General features: G+C 45.0%; 4 protein-coding genes across 4 annotated transcripts; 2 read left to right on the top strand and 2 right to left on the bottom strand.

The window, feature by feature from the left end:
* Positions 1-1,134: 1,134 nt before the first annotated feature.
* H6S33_008119 (uncharacterized protein) lies at positions 1,135-2,262 on the top strand (the record flags this gene model as incomplete). The annotated part of the gene is made up of 1 exon (XM_044839471.1): positions 1,135-2,262. One exon carries the CDS (start codon positions 1,135-1,137, stop codon positions 2,260-2,262), a length of 1,128 nt encoding a protein of 375 aa, XP_044688310.1.
* Positions 2,263-6,282: 4,020 nt separating this feature from the next.
* On the top strand, positions 6,283-7,437 carry H6S33_008120 (uncharacterized protein; the record flags this gene model as incomplete). Its single annotated transcript, XM_044839472.1, has 1 exon — positions 6,283-7,437. One exon carries the CDS (start codon positions 6,283-6,285, stop codon positions 7,435-7,437), a length of 1,155 nt encoding a protein of 384 aa, XP_044688311.1.
* A 1,244-nt stretch (positions 7,438-8,681) lies between these two features.
* H6S33_008121 (uncharacterized protein) lies at positions 8,682-9,038 on the bottom strand (the record flags this gene model as incomplete). The annotated part of the gene is made up of 1 exon (XM_044839473.1): positions 8,682-9,038. The coding sequence occupies one exon, from the start codon at positions 9,036-9,038 to the stop codon at positions 8,682-8,684; it is 357 nt and encodes a 118-aa protein (XP_044688312.1).
* Positions 9,039-12,003: 2,965 nt separating this feature from the next.
* H6S33_008122 (uncharacterized protein) lies at positions 12,004-13,146 on the bottom strand (the record flags this gene model as incomplete). The annotated part of the gene is made up of 1 exon (XM_044839474.1): positions 12,004-13,146. The coding sequence occupies one exon, from the start codon at positions 13,144-13,146 to the stop codon at positions 12,004-12,006; it is 1,143 nt and encodes a 380-aa protein (XP_044688313.1).
* Between the last annotated feature and the right edge of the window lie 1,449 nt (positions 13,147-14,595).

Raw genomic sequence — 14,595 nt, forward strand, 5'->3', positions numbered from 1 at the left:
AATTACTTTTATACATACATAGGTGCTTCCGAATGATCATATAAAACTGTCTATACTGTCTTATAGAAATAAACTAAATTTTTGTTATTACTTTATGCGTGCGTGAATTATTGGTTGAATGATTAATTCCATTCCCAGATTTATCTCCACTTGTGCTTCTATATCAGGAGCAGAAACTCATGGTATACAATGCAAATCATGGGGAAGACAATATTCCCACCCGGTGCAACTCCGCAGTCCGCATGAAACTTGGAGATTGGTGACTAGTTTTCTAGTAACACGCGATATGCCGCTTATACCTAGAATTACAAGCTCTCACTCAGACGTACCCCCGAGGGCTGACCGCGGAATTCGTGATAATTGTGTGCATGAATAGATATTTCAAATTGTCATTACCCTCGATGAAAGTGGTCGATGATAATATTCAGTATACCTTCCACCATAGGAATTAGCTGCCCCTGGCCTCAAGAACCAAAGAAGCACAGGCTTTTACTTCTGCGGCCGCTTCTGCGTATGCGCAGCGATTGCGTATGTCTTGAAATAGGTCCCCCTCCCTAGCTCGTCACCCCAGGTTGTAGATAATCCATCTTTTCAAATTTTATTCTAGGTTCTTCCCTTGCAGGCAGTATTATAGGGTTACTAAATTACACAAAACCCATAGTGCAATACGCGTTAGGAGCTCAATCACGACCATGGACTAAAGCCACTATTTCCGAAATTTTCTTTATAGGACACATGCGCATTCTGGGCCACTGGCGAATTGAATCTGTTATAATCTAGAACTAAGCCATGATGACAAAACAACATCGCCAGATTCTTAGACGCCTAGCAAATTATCCTCGGTTTTCGTTTGGAAGTGCACTCTCTAATTTGGCAGCCATATCTTTCGTTTCTCCCTAAGTTTAACTCTTGGCGCACCTTCATGTTTCAGGGCGCACAGTAATCCATATAGAGAAACCAGGCAAGAGACAGTCCCAACATATCACAACTCATAACATACCCCCACACACATTCGCAATCAGCTTCACAGCCATTTTTCCAGCCCAAGTCTAGTTACTACTCTTCTTGCTTAAACAGGTATAGGATAGTGTCCTCCCAAATCTTCTCACACCCGCTGACATCTTCATAGAAATCATGAGCAAAGACATGTTCAAAACCCTACCTGTCGAGGTTATCTGGGCCATTGCCGACGCCTGTGCAAGCCCCGAAGATGTGGCCGCTCTCGCCATGACCAACCGGTCCCTCCGCTTCCTCCTCTCTGACCGAGTCACCGACGCTGTTGCCGGCTATGTCGCCATTGCCTCTCTCAGCGTGCAGACAATCGGGTTGACCCTGCATTCAAGAGGACCGACATCCCTCGTCCTCGGCCTCATGCATAAGGGCACCATCACCCGGCGCTATGGCCTCGACCACATTATTCGGACTAACTCTCTGGGCATCTTCCTCCTGATCTCGCGGTTCATCACTCGCGGCCACTACAGCATCCAGGAGCTTCTCCTCATGCTCATCTACACCAAGCAGCCCTCCATGGCCCACTGCCTCACGCCCTACCTCAGCCTCCGCCAGCAATTCGAGTGCTTCACCCGCTCCATCTACAAGCCCGACCTGCGCATCGCCCACATCATCCACAGCTCCATGCGCCCCGGCGACGCGCGTTCGGTGTGCCAGAAAATGTTCCACCACGCTATTGCTAAAAACCTGTGTACCACTCGGCGCTTCCTCGCTGAGCGCTGCGCCCCAATCAACTATCGCCCCAGCAACTACCTGCACTTTGTCATCTCCTCAAAGACCCGCCCATGCAAATACACGCCGCGCGACATCCTCGAGACCGTGGAGCTGCTGTGCCAGAACGGCGCACCGGTGGATGAGAAGGATGCGAACTCGTACACGCCGCTGCATCTACTGGCGCTGTTTGGGCCGCGGAAAGTGGAGGCGGTGGGGAGGGCGTTGTGGGCAGAGACGCATGCGGGGTGTGTGATGGCAGTGTTGAGGGCGGGGGCGACGGTGGATCTGGAGGGGGTTCAAGGGAGGACTGCGCTATGGTATGCTGTGAGGGAGGGGGAGGCGCCGATGGTGGAGATGTTGCTGGATGCGGGATCGAACTTTAAGAAGATCCATGGGGACGGGCTGAGGGCGGATGAGATTCAGCAGGAGAGTGACGAGTTTGTGAGGTGGGCTGCGCGGTTGGTCACCGAGAGGAGGGAGGCGTTTAATAGGTTTATGGAGGAAAGGAGAATGCATGAAGTGGTTTCAGTGACGTGATAGCAATGCTTGAGGCATGGAGACTATAGCTAACGTCTCACGAGGGAATGGAATTTTCTGCGTTGTAGTCTAAGGAAGCGTAAAGGTGGAGAGACCGCGATGTTCCATGCATTTCGTCCAAGCTGCTGTACACTTACAAGAGAGGGCATGTCATCTTTTTGCTCTGAATTTGTATTACGCTATGAAAAATGACTAGGATCAGAATAAAAAATCTCTACTTTTTTTAAAAGCTTCACTCTTGCAATCATGACCACCCTCTTTCCTGTCGTCCAACTATTTTGCCCCCACCATTGTGAATTAAATATTTAGGCTAGCACCACGAACGGTAAAAAGGCTCTTCACCATGTCCAGGCTCCATAATCATATGCATTGAAACAGAAGAGGTTCGAACAAAATGAGAGAAAGAGAGACCAAGATCACTACGCCTAATCAAAGCCCAGAGTTAAAAAAAGACATCATAGTTTCGGTAGCCTGGGCTCCTCTCGTAATGGATGAGATTGCACAGAGCAGAGGCTCCATCAATAAAAATATCTAGAAGAATCACATAGAAAAATTATCGCTGGGCCTGAGTTGCACTCAGCTTCCGAATGCCACAAAAAAATCGTTCACATATCCGCGATCAAAAATATTCCCACAATTATTATATTTGTCTCTTGGACGTTAGATTAACCTCCGCCTTATCCCTGTCGACGATGCAGGGTTGCGCTTTGCATGACAGGGTTGGTTTCGGCAGGGCAACCCGTCATAGATCCTCACTCGGATATGTGGTGCTATGCCTGTGCCGGTTAGCGGTTCCCACCCAGAACCAACATGTCAACTGCACGATGAGCAAAGGGATACTACGGTTACCCATGTTCCACCCACAGGTTTCCACCAAAGATAATACGCGGTGTTTTAGCTGGTCAAAAGGAGGAATGAGATTTTGTTCGATGCCGGGCATCGCAATAGAGCGTATTTGCCAACCGTCAATTTCAAGAATTTACAAATTGTAGGGCTCTGAAGTGGCAACCGGGGCTGTTAATTTTGAATTTCGGTGGGGCGGGGTGCTGTGAGATATACCAGGAGGATCATAAGTACCCAGTTTTGTTACTACCGAAGCTAGTATCATGGGTATGAATTTTCAGTTCCAACAGCGTACTTCACAGGTAGCGTGATGGGTTGTCTGGTTTTCGGGGTTTATTCTGTCATACCGTTAACCAGATCGATTTTGGCCACTGCGGGGAACTGTCAATTTTGCCTCCCGAAACTGTCAAGTTTGAAGTGTCAATAGTTGAAATTGACAGTTGGCAAATACGCTCTAATGTGAATATTTATCTAACTCCATTTCTATTGACTTTAGCGGCTCCATGAATATAAATTATTAGCGGAAACTTTATAGAAAATTACAGATAGGCCTGGCTTAGGTTTCACTGTCAGATTCAAGAAGAAATACCGTTCACATATCCGCAATCAAAAGAATTCCCACAATTATTAGATTTCGCTCTTTGACGTTAGATTATCCTCAGGCTTATCCCTGTAGATGATCCTTGCATGCCAGGGTTCACTTTGCCACAGCAACCCGTCATAGGTTCTCACTCGGGTACCTACTATGCCTGATTCGGTTAGTGACTCCCTTCCACCAGAACAGCAAGGAGATGTCAAACTTGGCCACGTTACCAACTGCGAGGTTTTCATCCAAGACAAGTCGCGGTCGGTTTGGATAACCGGAGAGTGGTAATTAAATAATATTCCATGCCGGTGATCGCAATATGAACCTTTCCTCCAATCTAATTTTTGTCGGCTGTACAGCGACAGGTAATAAGTGATGGAACGGTCAGAGGTGCAGTTATTCCTGAAAACACCATATGTTGGTGGCGTTTCGCCCAAAACAGGTGTCACTGTGTTTCAGTCCGTTCCATCACTTATTACCTACCGCTGTACTAGCTACGCTCGTCAGCTGCAGAGACAACCCCCTACCATAATCACATATCTATCCCTCCCCCCTCGATTATAATTATAGCTATTTCAACTACGACACGTTTAGCTTCATTACCGCGGTGCTTGAATATGTGAGAATAGAAAAAATGTGGTGGTGATTTCGGTACCCGAGGAATTCCGTACGAGCGAGAGGCGGGGAAGGTTGCTGGGAGGTTCTGGGGTCTTTGTGCGATATCGTTATACTGAAAGGCTGCATACTATTAACAAGCTAAACAGAAAAAAAAGACTCGGTACCAGCTAGGAAATGAACGATTGAGTTAGAGGAACCCATCCCGGGCCCGAACTGAAAATTAGAAGAAGAAAAAAAATTTGAAAAAAAGAGGAAGAAAGAAAGAAAACGCCCGACTGCCAGAGAATGCCAAAGATCATTTCTTCCGGCCGAGATAATCAACAGCGCTTGATGAGAGGAACATTATATTTCAGGTTTATCTCAAACCCAGGCTCCTCCGAGCTCACGGAACAGATGCTCTCCGAATCCGCTCTGGACTGGGGATGGCAATCGGTTTCGTAAGGTGCAGTCTATGGGGAGAAGGGTTGGTACCAGGTGTTGGACAAGAGGTAACCTGTCCATAATGTACGTAGAAAAAGACAGCGAGGCTTGTTCCAGGAAAGCCAGGTGTAATATAGAACTAGGTGACTGTACTTTGGAGCAAGAGTCGCGTATGTTGAGCGATTGTATCCCATCCGACCAAATATAGCCCAGTTAAACTGGTTCCATCTTTCTGAATGCCGCTTCTTTCTAGAGATTCCCGAGATTCCCGGTTCTCCATGCCTTGAGATTTGATTAAAATGTTTTCTGCTGGTGTCCTATAATAAATATTGTGACTATGCCTGCGTTGAATACGTTTACCTTAGACCACTGGCCGGGGGTTACGCAAAAATTACAGTTCGGCGCATGGGCCTAGAAAGAATACTTGGAATCTTGTTCTCAGTCAATACGAGAGGGATGACACTAAGAAAATAAAAATATCCCAGAGGTAAATCTTCCGTACGTGGATAAACCTCGGGATTCTCACTATTCCTGTCATCGGATGATTTCACTTAAAGGCTTGCGACCGGAAGCCATTCGGTGATCAACAGCCCGTCGCTTGATGCATATGAAAGAAAGTTGGAAGTTACAGGAAACCAACGAAGCCACTGTGGAGTTCCTCTACTCGGTGTCTAGAGGTACTGGTCGGGGGTTTTGTTTGAACTAAAGTGGGTAAGGTGGAGGATGTCTAAGATGTTACGCCCCAGTCTATCGGGCAGAGCTCAGCGTCTAGGCGTAGGGAAGAGGTGTGTGAGATGACCTCGAATCCGTTCTCGCGTTCGTTGATGATTCCTTTCGCTGAATATGGTCAATTGACCATCCGGTGTTGAGAAGGATAGTACCTTCCCTCAGGTAAGATGTTGGTACCCTGGGTTCTGTAAACTGTTCTTCCCACAGTCCCGATGTGGTTTGGCGAGTTCTGCCCCACGTGGCTTTAAGAGAAGGGCTTGGGAAAATAGGTTTTGCACTTCGCTAATTAGGGCACGGGTTTGTTGGTCGTAGTGCCCACCTGTAGGAATACCGTTGTCACCACACATCTTCCTTCCATCCTGCAACACACATCTTTACCCAAATTGCACAGTAACAAGTATCTTTTTTCTGTCTTTTCCCCCATCGGTATGCCTTTAGCTGTCTCCATCCTTGACATGTTGTTTCTTTATTGGTGATAGGATATTAATGTGCCTTCATGTTATAGCACTTGAAGATTTCGGCAACTTGTTACTTTTTTGCAGTTCAATTTTCGTGGTTCCTTGAGTAAACGTGTGAGCATTTATTTCCCTCCTTGAACATCGTTTAACAGAACAACCACTATCATTTCCTGTTGATGGCCTGTGACCGGGGAGATTCACTCTGTTGTCAAAGAGTGTTCGACTAACACTCCCCCGGTAGAGAAGTGGTACCCATAAACAGGATCTGACCAGTTTCTCCTGCACTCTTGAAATAAAACTCTCTCATTTGTTCGTAGACCTGAGAATATTTCCTTAAAAAAAGAAAACTAATGCCTTCCAGTCATCATGAGTAACCTCGATATTATTAGTGGCATGGCAAATGAGTTACTCTTGTTGGTTGCCAAGGCCTGCCAGTGCCCTGAAGATATTGCGAATCTTTCTTTCACCAGCCACCTCTTTTATTACTTGCTCTTTGAACAAGTCGACACCGGTATCGCTGGTTATGCGGCAATCGAGAGTGTCGAAATCCAGAATGTTAGGCGTACGATCAGGCTGAATGGACCATATGCCATTGTTCTCGGACTTCAGCACTGTCACAGCGTAAAGAACGTATACGCACTCCAGGCCGTCGTCGCAGCTCATGATCTGGCTATCTTTGATCTTATCTCCCCCTACCTCACTCTCGGGCACGAATGCCTTGAGCCAGTCTTAGAAATGATGTGTTCGGAGAGGAGACCCCAGATGCTAAGCCTCCTGATCCCGTACTTGAACGAAGACCAGCTCCTCTACGGCTTTCTCTGCGCCGTCACAGACAACATCCTTTCCATCGCTGATCCTCTCTACCGCCTAATCGAGCCGACTGCCCGTACAAAGGCGTGTGACCAAAGCCTTCTCCATGTAGTGACCTCCAATCTTAACGAGGTCCGTCGTTTGGTGATTGAGGGATGCTCGAACGTCAACCGTAACCAACATAGACTCCTCCACTTTGCTGTTAGCGTAGGACCACAGAGCACACACAAATACTCTGCCGTCGACTTGCATGAGACTGTGCAGCTTCTCTGTGCCAGGGGCGCCAACGTCAACGAGGAGAACGAAAGCGGCCTTACCCCGTTACATATGCTCGCCCGCTTCGGGCCAGAGAAGGTTGGTGGGCCGGGTGATCGTGAAATCGTGGGCTTCAAAGCCGCTCATATCAGCTGTGTCAAGATCATTCTTCGCTCCGGTGTGAAGATTAATCAGATCGATATGAGGGGTCGCACTGTCCTTTGGCATGCTGTGAGGTCCGGCGAGACTACCATGGTGCCTGAGCTGTTGGCAGCGGGTGCCGATATGGGAGTTCTTGATATGAATGACACAAGGGCTGACGAGATCCCGAAGGGCAGTACTAGAAATGTGGTTGTGGCTGCTGCTATGGTTGTTGCTCACATGAAGAAGCTTAAGGAGGCGATTAGCATGAGGGAATCAGCGAACGGAGCGAAGCGTCAGAAGAGGGAGGCTTAAGTGATCATGCAGGGCACGTTTAGGTGGAGGGTTATACTAAGCATATCGTGCATGGCATGAGTTACTGCAGGGTTATTTGTTTCATTTTTCGGTTCATTCTCGAAACAGCTCCGATCTCTACCGAGCTGATTAGCTTAGGTCGTTATGCTTTGTCTTTTACTTCAAAGATTAAATGTCTGTTTTCACACTTTCCAGATTTTCTCGTGAATTCGTCTGCATGATAAAAAATTATTTCTATGTCTATATATATTCTTCTTTATCCCAACTCGAGTTATGTAAGTATAGCGCTCATGACCTCGCACTGAAACTGGGAATACCTGAACTATACACGCCATCCGCCAAAGGTACTCTGACCGAGTGAATGCAAGGAAGGCATGAGATGTGATTGCCGCTGTTATGGGAGGCTAGGTGTATATCCTGAGTGTAGTAGTAGAGTCTTCTCGATTTGGGAGTAATAGTCTGTATGATTGCTTCCTATTTGGATACTCCGTAATTTCTTAGCTTCTTTCCTACAGAGTCGGAGTCGATCTAGTCTGTATCACGAGGAACTGCGGGCTGTGTGGAAAAATTAAAATTGCCACGGAGGTTATATATAAGCAAGACTTTTTGAGCGAGAAAGCAGAACGTATCACGGAAAGCTGTAGCTCTTAGGCAACAATTACAAGAACAGCTATATATGGGGAAGATTTAATTAAGCGGATAGCTAAGGACAGGTCCCACGCTTTGGTATTGAATTTTATTTTTTGCTTGCAAGGTTTATTGGTCACATGTGAAATAGGGCTATGGACAGAAAGATCACTTGAAAATTTAAACTCGATTTTTCTCTTGTTACAAAGCGGAACTGTTACAGAGGGAAAGATGTTTGTCGAAGATTCATCAGAGCCCCAGTTATTCCACTCATCGAACTTAGACTCAAGATCTACGGTAAATCCTGTAAAACGGGAGACTTTATTAGCTATAGTCCTTCCTGGGAGATAAGCAAGTGGAAACTTGGAGAAAGGCTTACAAAGGCATCAGGATATCAAGGCTGTAAAGAAAAAGGAGAATCGAGTTATGTCCCTCGAACTGAGAATTTAAAGGTTGACCAAGACGATAGCTCGAGCGTATTGGAGGTGGGGAAGTGTGGGAGGGAACATGTCATAAAGCCTGTTTAGTCATTAGTACAGCGAATAGGAATGAAGAGCTAAAAACCTACGATAACAGTTTGAGATAAAAACCAACTACTTCACTATTCCAAATTCGTTCTAATTATCAGTATCGGTGGCAGCCTCCGCAGCGCTAGTAGCAGCTTCGGTGATGATGGCACTGCGGAGATATCCTTCAAGGACTTCGATGTCGTCGTTAATCTGGTCCAGCAGAGCCCTAATACGCCATTTCTTCGCGAGGAGCTCCCCAATGTTGTCACGCAAGGTGGCACATGGGTAGAGACGATTGTGCCTGATATCCGATTCGACATCACGAGAGATGCATCCGTAGCTGGACTCATAGCTGGCTCTATTCTCGTATAGGAGGCTGAGGTGAGCGGTGATAATGATAGACCTCGCTGGGGGGGTTGTATTCCCAGGGTGGATGACTGGGGAAGATGATCGTTGTTGGTCCATTTTGTGTTGTGAATGGATGTGAAAATTAAAAAGATTATGAATATTTGTTTGTTGGTGGGAAGAAAGAAAAGAGGAGAAGGGTGCTTGCTATTTATTAAAGTGCACCAAGTGCGAGTAACCCCTAACCCTAGGCACGTATCTTATTTGTTTGGGTGCACTATCATTTTTCACGGACCCTTATATTTTGAATAGGCTTGGTACAGAAAATCCCCTGCAATGGTTATGTGCAAACCCGAGATTTAAAATCAGTGTTAGGGGGATAATTCTCGAAGCCACTTAATTATCACAGCAGAATAATTAACCTCGCACAGTTGAAGTCAACTCTAATAGCCCGGTAAATGCATCAATCATCCCTTTTCCCATAAAAATGGAATGGTAAAAGGAACAAGAGGGCACGAAAAAGCACATTTACAGCCGACTCCCCGCAAATGTATCCGTGGATGCTTTAACCTACGACTTTACATACTGTAATCCCTTTTACCTACGATTTTACTATGACTTTACAACTTCCAGACCCTTTTCCATTTCCACCGGAAAATGTTTCTTTTTCCGATGAAGTTTTGGTTAGAATCTCTAGATAATTGATCACCGAACAAAATATGTACATAAGATCACCAGATGTTCTTCTATGTTAATGGGCTTGTAACATTTGAGGAATACAATTAAAATTTAGAAAATATATTGTTCAATCGGAACGTAGAGGGAGTTCTGTGATTGTAACTCTCGGCCTTCGGGTGTTCCCCTTGATCAATATGACCGATTGTGTTGCCAATTTGGTGTATCCGTGATGCGATCACAGGTAGAACCAACCAAGCTTATCCCCCCCGACCCTAAATGCCACGAAGTCGCTGGTAAAATGGTATGTAAAGTCGTTAGTAAAGTCATCCAATTCCCCTAACTACGACTTTACTGATGCATTTACCTACTCAAAACTACTATGTATTCAAGAAACGACTTTCCCGATAACCTTTACCAATGATGCCTTTACCGATAACTTTGCTGATTCATTTACAGGGTCATTAGTATGGAGCGCTAAATGTGTCAACAGTAATTTTAGCAACTGTAGTAAATTATTTACCACCGATGGTATAAGCACTGAATTTTAGTCATTGTGTCTGCATGCTATCCTACATTAGTACATTTCCACCGGTATAAACAGTGGGTTTCGGTCTTTATGCTGCGCTACTAAATAAGTAATTATAAATGTTCAATCATTAATGCCAAAACTTATGAAGATTTCCCACAGGTAGGGGATTTCCCCATCGGTGGACAATTTTCATGTATATTGGCATTATATGGCCCCTTTTGGCCAAAAGGTCTGTGCTTTCATCATAAAAATTAGCATTATAGGTATAGGTGCTGGTATTATTTTCACCACCGGTGGTAAAATAATTTACTACTTTTGACACAATTACCGCCCCATACATTAGAGGAACCGATGCTGAATGATCATGAGCGTTGTGGTGCAGACTAAGCGTAACTGTGTACTTGTGACACGATTCAGCGGTGACTTGGCTGAACCGGGTCAAGCAAACCTGTCTTGTTTTCAGACCTGTATAAAACGAGACTTCGTAACCTAGACCAATACATGATCATCTCATCCATCATCGAACTTGAGCATCACTCACCCCGAGACTTTGGTCACGAACATCCTGAAAGCATGAACCCTAACCCGGTGTTATCTCCGTCCACGATACGTTTATAGTCCAGTAAGACCCAAACTCTAGGTTTGTCTAAGGTGAGTATATATAGTGACCGATGTTTGAAAAATGAGACGCGGTACACCTCCGGGCATTAAGTATAACTAGAATCATAACAACAAAATATTCGAGAGCGTTGTAATGAACCTCAACAGTAGATGCCATGGCCATGCATGATTTTATTTATGAGCAGAGAGAAGTTACACTATCGAGTAGAAGGTACGTACAACCTGTTGCAGAGAGCTAGAAAGGATGGAGAGGAGAAAATAGTTGAGGGGAAGAAATCAATTATTGGGGTGCCGGTCGTAATCTTTACCCTTCATAGAAATTAGAAAAGATCTCGTACTTTAACTAGTCGAGACCCATCCAATTATTATAATCTCGGACGCCTACTCTGGCCTCGAAAAGAATTCAACGCTTCATCTCTCGCAGAAATAAGTTCATTTAATTATTGACACCGCTTACGTAGCCTGTTCGAGTGATACTTCATGACGTATGCCAAGAACGTGATATCGCCTACCCGTAATGAGGACATGAGCTAGATCCCTACGATTAAATAGCTACTTTTTCTAAGATGATAGAGTGCAGTTCCTCAGCCATCTTGCATATCTTCTAGGCCGGCGCAACGATTCGTCAATTTATGTGGTCACTATCATTCACCCGCTTCGGAGATGAGACGAGTAATATCTCATGTGTCTAATACAAGGCCAGTATGTAGATAGCTTGCTATTGTATATTGGTCTAAGCTTCTAATAAATTTCGTATCACCGCTCTAGGATAGTTTCTGTTCAGATCCCAAATGCTGTTCGGAAGGTAAGGGTCATGATCTATCACTCGTAACGTCACTAGCTACATTAAACCAAACTTCTTAAGACAAAGTGTCCTTATAATGGTTGAGGGCACGTTTGGTTTAATACACTATATGCATGTCCGTACCATCAAAAAGTAATGCAAGATGATTGAAAATAGAAATTTAAATAATTATTTTCATTGAGGACCCGCAGTCCAGTACGGTATCAAAAGGTTTTAATAAATCACTGTAAAATCTCTTGATCGCACGCTATCCTGAGAAAACTTATAAGAGACCTTATATTTCTAACATTTATTTTAACTCATTTAATTCCCAATGCTCTGCCTTCATATCAGTCAATTTACAGCTAAATTTGTTCACATAGAGTATAAACCCAGTGATCGATAAAATGGGAAATGTTTAGTAACTAGTAACTTAAAGAATCGCAGACTAAACCGCTTTCGATGGTTGTGCATCAGAGCACAGAGGCCCAAAGCTTTCCGAACTTTGCCTCTTGACTCCGCTCGTATTTCCGCACTCCATAGTCAAAGCTAAGGGTGGGAATTGTGTATCCCGGAATATCAGTTGCTCTCCGGCCTTCATCGTCCGTAATGAGGGCGTTGACTCCGTGCTGGATGACGATTCTCGTAAAGATCCTCTCCTTTTTCGCGAAAGATATGTGCAACGGCGTTCTCCCGGAATTGTCTTGCGCGTTGATGTCGGCGCCGGCATCGATTAAATTCCGCACGATGCATTCGTAGACGAAATCAATACGCTCATTTGTAAAGTCGTCCTTAAATAAAAGCCCCGGCTTCACCGCTGCTGCTCCGACCTCCGCGAGGTAGTGGAGTGCTGTCTTTCCTTCGGTATCGGTGGCGTTCACGTCCGCACCCGCATCGCATAACATTTTAACCATCGGCCGGATGGCCCCGAACTGCTGGCTGGTTAACATCCCGTAGACAGCAAGCCAATGAAGGACTGTGCGGTCTTCCCCTTCGTCACAATCTACCAGGAGGTCATTGACCCTTGCACCCCCGCTGATGAGGACACGGAGGAGGTTGATTCGGCCAGAGGTAACTGCGAGTTCCACATTACGGCTGCTCCCCTCGATCCGGGGTTCGACGGGAACCTGATGAAGGATAAAGTTCAGTAGAACCGGGGTCGCCCGGAGGCAGGCGTGATCGATAGCACGTACGACGTGCTCGTTGCTGAGATATGGAACCAGGAGTGTAATTAAATTGCGGTTGTTGAAGCAGACTACCGATTGGAAACCTCGCAGAATGCCCTTATTGCCGGTAGTGAAAAAGGGCTCGAGGAGATTGAAAATATCTACCCTGTTCTGCTCGACGACCCGATCCAAAGCGTAGATCTTACCGACTTTGTGGGTAAGACCTTGTTTGATTGATTCGACGCCCAGGATTCGGATGCTCGTCGTGATTAGGGCGAGCTCGAGACTGCATATCGCAATATATGCAGTCACCCCGGGTTCGGTGTATTCGTTTATGATGTTGTAAAGACTCGTATTCGAGAGTCCGAGGGCAGAGACATCTTCTAGTGCATCGAAGCAAGACGCGATATGTTTGACGATTTCGACAGGGAGAAGACTGAATGTGGCCATTTTCGCTGTGTTAACAACATATTAGCACAGGGCGCATACCCAAGAACCACAATACCAGCGTATTTTCGATATAAACACCAGACAAAGAAAACAACACAAGTCTCTATGCGAACTATTTACTCAAGCAAATGATTAAACATGAGAAAGACGGAACGTACATACATTGAGGTATAGATTTAATTGCACAATGGTTGTTGGGATCTTTCGGTGTGGTGAATAATTATAGAAGTAGGAGAAGATCTGACTCTAACAGATCTGGTATTTAAACTATTGGGCTCGCCGTTTAAGTTATAGCACCCTTTCTTAAAGACTAGTCACTTGTACTCTTGCTACCTCTTTTGCTACGCTTAGTGTCGGTTAAAAGTTCAAATCTCGCGCAAGGCGAGGTAGAACATCTAGCAACAATGTTAATATTAACAAAGCCATATGCGTTGTGAAGCACGTAGCAGAGATAAATGACCAAACACAGCATATGGGGACTTTACAAAAGAGGTTCACTCAATCATTGACTTTACCACGCGCTGTCACGAGTGATAATCCATGATTACAGCACTCAGGTCAAGGGCAATGAGCGAGCCTTCTGGAGGTTTATCTCGCTTTGTTCAGGTTTCGTGACATGTTCTTCTTGTTATGGTAAAATGAGGGTGGCTTGACTTACACTGTCTCGCTGACACTGTTCGAATCAGTTCGATCTCCCGTATCGAGTGATAATGTATGATCCATATCCGCTCTTTAGACAAAACCCGAGGAAGTAAATGTCGGTATGGTATAAACGGATTATCCATACTTCCACGGTTATCGGGAGGTGATAAAGCCTGTTGGCGTTATAGGTGTAGTAGTAATAGTTATAGCATGAATGATTGATATCGTCAGGGTGTGGTTGATCGTAGTTATATCTATTATATATCGGAATCCATACTTTATAAGTAAGTTCCCAAGCGATAGTTCATTCTTTAAATAAGGAAAATGCCATCGAACACCAGCTGCCCATAATATATAAACAATTAGTAATTACTAGATACACGTTTTTCTCCATTATTACATGGAGTTTTCTAGAGGAATGTTGGACCAGTAAACTCTTTGACGGAGCTCTAGATTATGTGACAGAAATATGATTGATGGCACAATGCATGCATATGGTTCTGCTTGATTGTCATCACTGTTTGAAAACAAACTCAATAGACTCCCAATTTATAATTAATTTACATTGTCCGGCTAACTCCGTCACCTTTATATTAGAGCAGGTGATCGTACTCCAGTTGCATATATCTATGCAGATGCTTGGTTTTGAGGAGTAAACGCCTCATCGCCAGGAAAAACGGCGATGAATTACTACGGGTAGGCACAGAAACTAACAAGGAAAATGCGAGGAATATGTCCCGAGCTTCCTAAATCCCGGGATATTCCCGATCCTCTATATGGAAATAAAACCTGCGACAGGATTCCAAA

This window comes from Morchella sextelata, assembly GCF_020137385.1.
Source record: "Morchella sextelata strain SCLS chromosome Unknown scls_25, whole genome shotgun sequence".
NCBI lineage: Eukaryota > Fungi > Ascomycota > Pezizomycetes > Pezizales > Morchellaceae > Morchella > Morchella sextelata.